This window comes from Schistocerca serialis, chromosome 4 (assembly GCF_023864345.2).
Source record: "Schistocerca serialis cubense isolate TAMUIC-IGC-003099 chromosome 4, iqSchSeri2.2, whole genome shotgun sequence".
NCBI lineage: Eukaryota > Metazoa > Arthropoda > Insecta > Orthoptera > Acrididae > Schistocerca > Schistocerca serialis.
In genome coordinates this window covers 37028179-37039977 of record NC_064641.1, presented here as the reverse complement: position 1 = coordinate 37039977, position 11799 = coordinate 37028179, and the positions used below count along the sequence as shown (strand labels likewise).

General features: G+C 37.0%; 1 protein-coding gene across 1 annotated transcript in view; it reads left to right on the top strand.

Moving 5' to 3' along the window:
• The first annotated feature begins 407 nt into the window (after positions 1–407).
• LOC126475331 (ADP-ribosylation factor 1) overlaps positions 408–11799 on the top strand; it is a 55318-nt gene continuing 43926 nt past the window's right edge. The window contains exons 1-3 of the mRNA XM_050103119.1: positions 408–557; positions 957–1127; positions 5887–5996. Coding sequence (XP_049959076.1) covers positions 980–1127; positions 5887–5996 — 258 coding nt within the window. The 5' untranslated portion in view covers positions 408–557; positions 957–979. The remainder of the gene's footprint in view (positions 558–956; positions 1128–5886; positions 5997–11799) is intronic.

The window sequence follows — 11799 nt, the reverse complement described above, 5'->3', positions numbered from 1 at the left end:
ATTAATTTATTGAAAATTAAAAGAAAAACACAGTTTCGAGATAATGCTCAAAATAACTGTGCCACACACACACAAAATAAAATCGTTACTTCATTCAAAATGCCAAGTTATCATTTAATTATTCGGAATAACGTATGAAGCGTTCTCATTAACTTATTTAAAAGCCCGCTACCAATGTCTACAGATACCAACACCGGTGAGTGAAGGTTCTAACGAAGAAAAATATTTCATTATATTAAAAACACATCACAGTTTCACCACAAATTTTCGTTAAAGAGTGTGCACATTCCGTTCTCGTCGAACTCCACACTTAACCTTGTGCTGAATCTGTCTTTCCTCCAAATACAAGCCTACACTGACGTTTCAAAGATAGTGCTTCCTGACATTTTGGTCACGTGTAAGCTCTTCGACCAATTACGTCAATCGTGAGACCCCCATACGTGGCATGAAGTACGAATCCTCTTCCACGTCCGCCATTTTGACATATACTATTAGTGTGCGGCCTGGTAAATGTGCTAGCATTTCGTAAGAAAGAGTGTGTCACGGAAGCTGTGAGCGTAAGTATGTTGCAGCATTAACAACGGAAACATCGCACGTGTTGTCTTGAAACTATATAAATGTGTGTAAGATGTTTTAACGTGCTATCGAGCAGTAATACATTGCAGTGGTTGCAGAGGAAGGTGACAAATAGCTACCTTTTCCGTTGGGTTGGTCGTTGTGTATGTTGGTGCATATTGTTGTTCGGTACAGAAATTATCGGTTTTCATTAATAATTCGGGGGCAGCCTTGCTCGCTGTAAACGGTTTGTTGTCGTAATATATAATTTGTTAGGAGCCGGTGGTTGAGTCATACAATGCCATTTTAGAATCAATAGCCTTGCCCGTTGCTTAACCTCAAAAGTTGGGAATAGCATGCTTTCTGATGTTGGTGATTGAAAGTGTTTCATTTCTCTACAGGTGTTTGTACTGATTAAGTAAACATGGGAAATGTTTTCGCAAATCTCTTCAAAGGCCTATTTGGCAAGAAGGAAATGAGGATATTGATGGTGGGATTAGATGCTGCCGGAAAAACCACCATTTTATATAAACTGAAGTTAGGAGAAATAGTAACAACTATTCCAACCATAGGTAAGTGAAACTGTGATTGTTAACTTTGTTTGGTTACTTTGTATTGTAAGTAATAAGCCAGTCGTGACATTTACAAATTCACTTGAACGTCATTGTGGTATGATACAATTGAAAAGCTTACAACTAAGGTGTGAGTGGCTACGCCCATTTGTAGACTGTTTTGACACATTTCTTGTGACGTGTACACTACTGACACGTTGCACCCTGAAAAATAAATTTTTCGGTATGTAATTTGCATTGTATTTTAAGTGACTTCTCACTCGAATTTCGTAGAGGCACGGAAAAAAATTGAATAGGTATCAAAGCCGAAAGACTTCGAATATTAATGTTAACTTCAGAATTGTATTCAGCTGTGAATAAAATGTACATTTATGTTCAGTGTGGAAGTTGGGGAGAAATTCAGATATATACTTCATAGTTCATAAATATAGACAGTAGTGAACCCAGTTTGTATGCGTTATATTGATTAGTTGGTCTAGATTTCTGTAAGTTTAGTTTTTGCTCAAATTTTTACAAGGATGCGTGCTAAAGATTAAACATCTGTGCTGTATTAGTTCAGGTGGAATTGACTGAATATTAAGGTACCAAACTTGTGTGAGTGGCTAAATGTAGAATCCAATTTTGTTATGACCGTTATGATTATCCGGTCTGTTATGCTGTGGTCGGTTGATGAATTTTGTCTAAATTCCCAACATTTTGTCCCTGTATGTGGGAGACATACACCCGCTTGCTCACTACTGACAATTTTGTGTTTGAGCAGTACTGTAGTGCAGTTTTGAAATGTTGACATTTGCAATGTAGTGCTCTAGTTCATTACTGTAAATGCTATGCTTCAGCAAGGAGTGAAAGGTAAATTGAATATTCTGATTTGTCAGTGACATTGATGATAAAATTTGTTCATTCATTGTCTACAAATGACAAAGTTTAACAGTAGGACTAGTAGTTTTGTATTACAGGTAAGTGTAAGGAAATTTTTTGGCCTGTTTGTTTTAGAAAAATGTGCTCCATCAGTTATATCTTTAGGTTATAAATATGTACAGCACAAATTGAGGATAAATAGTTCCAGCATTTCCAATTATTGAAGTTTGTTTACAGTAGAAACAGTGCACTAATATAAAATTTGCTAATGTACTATTACAAACTATTTGAAATATCTTCTTCACATAAGTGAGCAATAACAACTAGTTCCATTCTATTGAGCTACATGCTATGGAGAAAGTTCCATATGTTAAACTGTTCATGTGGTTGTTTAAGATGATTCCATTGCAGTTGTGTACCTGGCTATGAACATCTGTGGCAGTTGTTTACGGGACAGTACCATAAGAACAACCTAGCCGACAATAAGCTTGGTTGCCTTTAATGTTCAGTTCATTGTTGGCGTATCTCACTCTGATGGAAGTTAACAGGATGAAATGTGAACAAACATGGAGACCAGAAAGGAATTGTTAAGATTGCATTTTCAGTGTGTCAAGTTTATTGTATTCAACGAAATGTCAAAAGCTAGAAAGAAATCTTTACAGTAAAACAGTGAGGATCTTACAAAAGTGCTTAGCTGCACATTAACATCAAACATCAGTGTATCAAATATACAAAGCTTAACTGCAGCAGTCATCAGACAAGACTGGACAGATCACGCATTCCATGCATGTCACATTTTACTCTGAGTGAATGTGCGTTTCAATTTGGGGGGGGGGGGCAGTTGTTACGGTGACAGGCTTGAAATTAAGTGTAAAGACACTCACAGGTAGTGTATTATTTGCCTTTTTATCAAAAAATTTTCTACTGCCAATGAGTGTCTCCATGCCCATCACCTAATGCATGAAGTCTACAGCTACACTTGGATATTTCCTACATTGTGGAAACTTGTCAATAAAATCCTGAAATTTTGTGTTTGTTGGCAATTTTGTCACATGTAAAGTTACTTTGATTCGGTAACTGTATTCCAGACGTGATGCAGTTCTGGTTCTTAAAGTTGGTTTGCATGCAGTGATCTGTTAACATAAATCACATCTACACAGATTGTTGTATGTGCACCAAAAGTTTGCATGAATTAGATGTGCGCAGGCCTGGAAGTTGGAGGATTGAGTAAAATTACTCAAACTTCTGGATGCAAATCTCATCTGTAGAGATAAATCATAGCATTTGGACCAGAAAGTTGCAGAGTTGATATTTATGTTGGCTATTTGTTCAGTCTTGTTTTTCATATTTGCAGATGGAGTTAATTCCAAAGTAGTTGTTAAGAGTTATTCCTTTAGAGTTCATTGCTGTCTTTATTGAAGTGTGTAGGTAATAAATGTCGATGGAAAGTTAAGAGCAAGAAACACAGCAATTGAGATGGGAAGACCATTATTAATCATTCTTTAATAGTGAAAATATATTGACACAACAGCAAATGGGGGAACTGTAATATGAAGAAGTCAGTTGCAAACTGTTAACCAAAACGCTCAGTTCTGTCTGCTCTTCACTTGGAAAACTATTATATTGATTTGCATAGGGGATTGCTAGCCGTCTCTCACTTAGTACTTTGAGATTTGGCTACTACCTCACAGCTATATGCCATATCTTGTTGCAATGTAGTTAAAATAATAATAAAAACTATTTATGCTATAGAAGGGTGCCACCAGAATAGTGTTAATGAAACATCATGCAACAGTGCCTTCAGGGCTATAGTGATTCTTATGCTTCGGTGTCAGATTTACCCCTGGGGAATCTGTGATTCACAGCAGGAATGAATAAAAATGGAAAAAGAGCCAGTAACTTGCCACAATTGATACACCGTATTGAAATCCTGACAATGTATATAGCACACATGTTAGGTATTTCACTCAGTGCCTATTTGAACATTGTTGTTAGAATTCCAAGAACATTCTCCTGTTGCTTAAGTGCTCAGTGTCACTGTCAGCTGCTCATGCGGCGAAGTTGCTTTCCTCATAAAAAGCATTTCCCCATGTTATATGAAGAGTTTGTATCTTGGAAATATTTGTTTCTATGTCCATTCAAGTATTACTCTAGTTTGGGTTTTCCCAGTAAGGCTGGTATTACACTATCAAACTTTTTTTGTCAAAGTTGATATGTCAGCTATTTATGTCAAAGAAATTTGATAATATATTAAGGAATATGATCAAATCTAAAGCCTCACCATAGATTTGATCAAAAGTTGTTCGTGTTCTGTTCCATGCATTGTGAAATGTAACTGCTTGGAACAGTGGCATTGCTACAGCTATTTAACATCTCTGTAGTGTGTTTGTAAATATGGCTTCAGAATTTAGATGATGATCCTTGGACTCTTTTTAATGACCTTGCTTCGACTGGGATAAGGGGTGAGCAAGGGGCGCATTATGTGCTGATGGCAGACGGGATATGCTGCAGTCAACTTCATATCCACAATCGCAGCTATAGGCCTACCCATCCACTTCATCTGGAAACATCTAGGCTAGCTTTTCAGCAAGCTGGAGTAGAATTGGTGGTCACACTCCAAAATATTTTTTTTTCCTTAGCTTTCATTTTACTTTGTCTGTTTTTAACTCTGGATGCCACTAGTAAAAAACTGTTATTTGTTTGGTACTTCTTACTAATTTTGTAGTTGCAGTTGTTTTCTTTAATGTGCACTGTTTTGAGTGCTGTGTTCCAAACTAGAGTTGCTTGATCCTGTATCAAGGAATTGCGGTGTTAGTCTGTCGTCTGCACATATAGTATTTATCAGGTGAGTGTTGTTTTGTGATATGAGGAGCCACTTCACTGAGCAAGTACTGAAATGAAATGTGCCATCATCTGTTTGTAAGTAATTTATGACTTGACGTCATCCACTTGCAGCTCTCGTAACAAATTTTGCTAAATGTTTGTATTATCTCAACCTAAAACTCATGGCTTCATCCAAGTATGTTTTCCTTTTTTGTGCCGCTTGCCTTCCAAATGCACATGCAATGCAGTTGTGGTACAAGCAATGGCGGTGCTTAACAAGTTGTTGTTGTTCGCAATCTTGAACTTTGACGGCAACGTAATACCCCTATGTAGCACCGTGCCAAACATCTTTGTCAAAGAAATTTGCCGAATATTTGATCATATTTCTTTGTCAAAGAAATGTGATAGTGTAATACTGGCCTAACTCAAAAAGTAAATTTATATCTGAAAACTGCTGTTGCTCAAGGAACCACTGTCTTGACTCTTTGATAAATTACCCACTTCATAAATTTTGATTGCGTTGTTTTAAGACAGATTGTAAGTACTTACCATAAAAGTATTTCCTGAGAGTCTGAACTAAACTGAAATAATATTTCTGTAGCACATTCATTTGCCATTGAAATTTCTTTCCTGGGCTTATAGGTGGTGGACCAGCAGTAGATTGACTGTGATACTTCCAGCAATTTATTGTATGTACAGACATTTGTGCAGGCAGATAACTGAATGTTAACTCACCATTAATAATTGTTCAGTATATGCTGTGATTTGAGTGCTTGGTGTCATGTGTCTGAAAATTTGCTTTTATGAAGCACTTCTGTTGAAGATGGTTCTTAAGGCAGTGGGGGTCAGTGGTTTCTGGCATCTGAGTGAAGAATCCTACATTTTAATAGTTTTCATACTGTTGCTGTGGTATTAACTTCGGATAGGAAATGACATGGCAGGGCTTTGATTTATTCAGAAGTTAACCTTTAATTTTAATAAAATAATTTTACCTTGTGATACTGTGTGTATGATGCGTGAAAGCCTTTAGTTTGTGTGAAGATGTTCCAAGTAATTGCTATGTTATCTTTCTCTGTAGGATTCAACGTAGAAACTGTGGAATATAAGAACATCAGTTTTACTGTATGGGATGTTGGTGGTCAAGATAAAATAAGGCCTTTATGGCGGCACTATTTCCAGAACACACAGGTTTGTAATTGCCTTGCTTTTGAGTTGCTGCAGAAAGCTTCTATAGATAGTACCATATGTCAGTGTTATAGCTGATAAAATTAGCGTAAAAGGAAAAACTGTAAATTGTTAGTCAGGTATAAAACTACTTGTTAGTTACTACCGTGGAATGTAGTTCCTAAAGTCAGAACTACGTGCTGCTGCCGCCAACAATGCTTTGTTTAACTTGCAGTTATCTAGTTGTGTGGTGTACATGAGTACTCGGTTAATTGGCACTGACTGTAGCCCATTTAACTATCACTGACTCACAATAAGCATTCTTGGAGTTTGCTTAAAACTTTGACAAATGCAATGTAAAGTCCACAATTCCCAGTTGTCTTAGCTCTTTTTTCCATAGCATCCAGTTAACAGTAATGGTGTAGACTGGTGTAGGTTGCTGTATGTCATGTCACTCATTGTTGTAATAATGTTGCAGCCATATTTTATCACAACACCCCAAGCTTACTTTTAGATAAATATTTGATGCTTTCATGTTAATGTACAGAAAGTACAAAGAAGTATTGCAAGCTAAAGTGGAATGGATGAAGATTCTTGTGAATCTGAAATCAGCATACTAATCAAAGAATGTGAAACACTGAGTGAAAAGTGTGAAAAGAAATCTATCATTAAATGCACTCCTGGACGTGAGGTGTTGCCTTCAAAACTATAGGAATGAAAGAATGTAAAGTTGCTGAACTATGTTGTGAAGACAGTATGCAGTTTAATCATTAAATAAAATTTCCTTCAAAACTAAAGGAAGCTGCTGACTTATATTATGAAGACATTACGTAGTTTCATCACTGACACCATTAAATAAAACCGATCACGATAAGTTTGTTAAAATTTATGAATATTTCTTCACCTCGAGTGCAAGTCAGTGGAAACCCAGAATGCAAAATCTAAGAAAACAGTGATAGTGAAGCACAAAATTAGAGAAAGGAATGAACTAGAACCTGTTTGTGCTGTCACTTTCCAAGGACTGCCTGGTGTATCTATAAAGCAAATTCCACAAAGGAGGGAGGTTACCAAAGTGGGAGGAAGAGAGAGATCAGGAAAGGATCATAAGGAACTAACTATTGCCATTAAGAGTGGTATAAAGAAATAGAAATGCAGAGAGCGCAACCCTGGAAGGGGAAGTTGTAAGAGATGTTATTTGCCTTCAGATCTTGGCCAGTAAAATAATCGAGTGTCTCTAAAGAAAGAAAAAGTTCCTTGTCAAATTTTAACATATATTTCACACATGTTTCAGTCTTGTAATTCAGGACGCTCATATCGATGCTTGCTCCACTCTTCTGGAAATAAAATGAAACATGCCTGGAGGAGAAGAAAGAACTACAAACTACAGATACTTACATAGAAATTGTGTAAAGTAGTTTCATGTTCGATGTAATAAAGGAAGATGATCCAACTCTTTCGGATTTACTTTGACAGGTAGCAAAACCATTATTTTAAAACTGTCAGTGAGATTTTCAATGCTAGGTAAATATGGTTATATGGTCTGTGCATCATGGTCCATACTAAGGAGCAAGAACAAGGGGAAAGCATTGTTTTCTGCATCTGGTTTGAGATGGAATCTTAAGAGGACGCAGTAAAGTTGCTTTGATGCAACTGAACTTTCTTCTGACTTACATACGAAACAACCAAATGGCGATAAAAATACTATACATGTGTTCTTATTCTTGCAACAGCCAAAGTAAAAAGTTGTATGATTGCAGCACACTTGGAAAAAGAGCACAAAATTCAATGATATTCACCCCTTCAATTCTGTTCGTACCTGTAGCTACATGCCTCCAGACCGAGTGTTTGGTAGAAATAAGTCATGCAGACTAAGATATCTTGTCTTCTAAAGAATATAAAGTTTTAGAAGAGTGTGGTACCCTTTGAGTTCTAAACATAGATTGGATTGTTAAAAATTTGGAAAAGAAGAAAGTTGTCTGCTTTGCTAAATTACTTTGAAATTCCAGACGCTGCAGTGGAGTTTTACAAGAAATGTCCTTGACGAATATCGTATAGACGTAAAAGAGAGAACTTGACAATAAATGTATATAACACGCAATACTTTTTGTAGCAGAGTTACTCTTTTATTACTTTCATGTAGTGTTGATGATAACTATTTCAGGTTCACAGTTACATTAAAACAGTTAGGTTTTTGCTGTATTATGCTACTGTATTTCTAGTATTGTTTAAATTTTAATATATTTCGTTACAATGCTTTATCAGTAAGATCTAGTAATTGTGTAAAAATTATAGTGTTCAGTAGTATTTATGGTGAAAATAGAAAAATTGTTTTATGAAAAATTGTATCTTTGCATTTGTCAAGTTTCGGAAAAATGCTCCTCAGTTTTCCCATCTCCCCAGGCCACCAGTCACAGTATCTCATTGTAGTTGAACATTTGTGGTGCATGATCGCTATCTATCATTGTTACCTGAATTTGCCACTACCTCGCAGGAAAAATGGTATAAGATATCTTTGGAAACTATACAGTGCCTGTATTTTAACATTCAGAGATGGTAGCTGTTTGGAATGCCATTGAGTTTCCTACTCCATATTAGGCACGGCGGTGTGTCTGATGTTCCCATATTTGTGTCCACCCTGTTGTGGTGAGGGAGTTATCTATAGCATAGCCAGGGATCTGTGTTAGGTTGGAAGTATATAGTTTTATTGTGAATTGACAAACAGATGTTATCTTTGTTACCATCCACATTTGTTTCTTACCACCGAAAATCTTTCTCTCTTTCTTGATGTTGTCACACAATTAAGTCTTCAATTTGCATGAAGATGTTAATATAACCAACTTTGATTCCACCAGGAATTATATAAATAAATCCCTGCCCTAAACCCCAGTCTGATTTTATGGGAATGTTATGAGTTTTCGATTCCCACGAACAGAATGTAATAATGAGCAGGAGGAGTAACACTTACCGTGAACTTCTCGCCTAGTGCAAAGTCGGAAGCGACTGGAAAAAAGTGCAGGTGGCTCTTGTAAATAAGTGGCTGTACCTTGACATCAGTTTGCTGCCGAGTTCTTCAGAATATTCTCAGTTTGAATATAATAGATTTCCTTGAGAGGGAAGAGATGCCCACCAATCAGAACCGATTTAGAAAGTATCACTCATGCGGAACTCAGCTTGCCCATCATATCCTGTTAATCATGAAGGGCAACAGGCAGATTCCATATTCCCCAGTTTTCGAAAAGTGTTGGAAACTGAGCCCCAGTGCAGACTGGTGATGCTTTGGGAACTGTAATGGTAATTTCTGGAGGGAAGGTAACATTCATTCTGAGGAACAATGCTTAGAAAATTTATAGGACTGTCATTTGAAACTGGCTGCAGAATGATTCTACCACCACCATCGCATGCTTTGTGCAAGAACCATGAAGAAATGTCAAATTAGGACTTGTAAGGAAGCATATGGACAGTCGTTTCCCTTGCTGTGTATTTGCGAGTGGAACAGGAATGTGAACCATACTGTGGTTTGTGGAATGTGATGTATTATTGAAAGACTGTGTGAAATAACTTCATGAGAGGTAGTTTTAAAGCCGTCCTCAACAGACTCGTAGCTTGGGTGGTTACGTCATGTAACAGAATAATTGAAGGCCATATTACGCACGTGTCTTCCATGGTTGCAAAGAGTACTACTACTATTTTGAAATGTGCTTAAGAGGCCGGTAGAGATGTAGATGTGGCAAAACACACGCTGTGAATCAAAACTACCTGAATTCTGATTCATGAAACGGATATGAGGCAAGTGAAGTGTAACTTTCCTTCTAATGTGGTAGCATCTGGAGGCTGTTCTTGTGTCATTGTTGTACTCTGTCTTTTACCCCCAGATCATTATAATTACTTTAAAATCCAAAATTGCTGTCTGTTACACAACCTTTCTGTAAATAATCTTCGATACTGTGTTGAGTTAGCAAATCAGATTGGGCTATTTGTGATTTACGTGGACTACAGTGGTGGAAATATTTATTGAATCACCTTTTACAATTAAAAATTTTTGTTACAATCATTGAATAACTGAGCTAAATTTGCCTGATTTCTCTTGATTTCTATCAGAAGTGAATATACACAATAATTTTTGTCAATTTGTTTTTATAAAAATGTTTATTATAATTTTACACTTTCTTGAAAAATGAGTGTAAGTGGATATGTCAGCTATTCTGTTTGCTGTTCTGAAATATGAATACTAATGTTGAAAGATAAACATTGCATATTAATGTTGTAACATAACACTGATAGATTTTAGTGTTTGTATTGCCGCATATGAACACACTATTGCATTTAATACTTTGTTGCTCCACCAAGCACCTTAATCACCACTTGGCATTGAGAGAATTAACTTTTTAATTTACCCCTAACTCAGTTCATGAAACGACACGTGCACAGGGGTCTCCAACAGCTCCCGTTTATTCTGTGGCTTCTTTTTGGTGATAGCATTTCCCATAACTTTCCAACAGTTCTCAATAGGATTGAGATCAGGGCTGTTTCCAGGCGACTCTAATACTTAAACCACATTTTGTTAAAGATATGATTTTACCTGAAATGTAGAAGTACGTGATAATTAACCAGGAAAGTAATCTGCTTCGTGTTCGGTACAAATATTGGTCATAGGACTCATTTTCAAAGCTCTGTGGCAAGGAGCGGAGTCATCCTGAAAAATGCAGTTGGAAACATCTCCAAACTGGTCTCTAATGGTTGGCATAAGCTTCCTTTCAAGAATGCTTATGTAGGCGTCTGTGTTGACAGTGCCATTGGTGAAGTCGACCTACCCCTTGATTGGAAATGCACCCCCAGGCCATCTGTCCTTGTGGGTGTTTGACTGTATGTGTTATGCATGATGGCAAATGATCTTCATCTTTTTTTCGACGTACAAACATCTGAGCCATGCAGATTAAATTTGGACTCTTCTGAAAAGATTACTTTATTCCACATCTGTGGTGTCCATGTTGCATGTGCCTTTGCCCATTGTAGTCACTGTTGTCGCATTATCTTGATCAATAAAGGCTTCCTTCTAGGACGACGGGCTTGGAGTCCAACCTCCAGTAGTCTCTTACAGTTCTACTGGTTACTGAGATGTCGCACATTTCTTCCCAGTCTCTAGGTGATGACCATTGAGTGAAAGCCTTTTCAATATCCTGTCCTGTTTGGCAGTAGATGCCCTTTTCCGACCTCTTCCTTTCTGACAATCAACATTTCCTTTTTCCCTTTATTTTCTCAGTAACCTTGAAATCGTAGACTGATTCTATCCTGTCTTAGAGGCTCTCTCTGTGGTGCTGAGACCAACAGACGAATAAGCAAGCATAGCAGCTTTCTTTTCTGGCGTTAATTCAACTGACCTGCCCATCTTCTCACTGCAAAAGTCTCAACTCAAAATGGCAGTATAAACACTGGTTTCATTGTAAAACCAAATGACAACAGTGTGTTGTGTATTGTTGGAAAACATGCATGAAGTAGTCAGATTATTAAGGCAAGAATATGTCAACAAAGTTTAGCAACAATGGGACTGGTATAACCTGAAGCAAACTGCTGCAAAAGACAAAAAGATGAAGTAATTCATGGTGATGCAATAAACATTTCCACCACTGTATATTAAATGACCACTTTAACACTGTCAGTAAACAATTTATTTTATTTACTGTGTGGATATGTCAGAAATATTAAAATCTCAAACTGCAAACAAAATATCAAGTCCATGAATACTGTCTATTGATCAATCTGTCATCACCAGGAACTCTGTTGGATTGCCAGAAAGAGCTCTTGCAAGATATGTCACTGATTTTGCCCC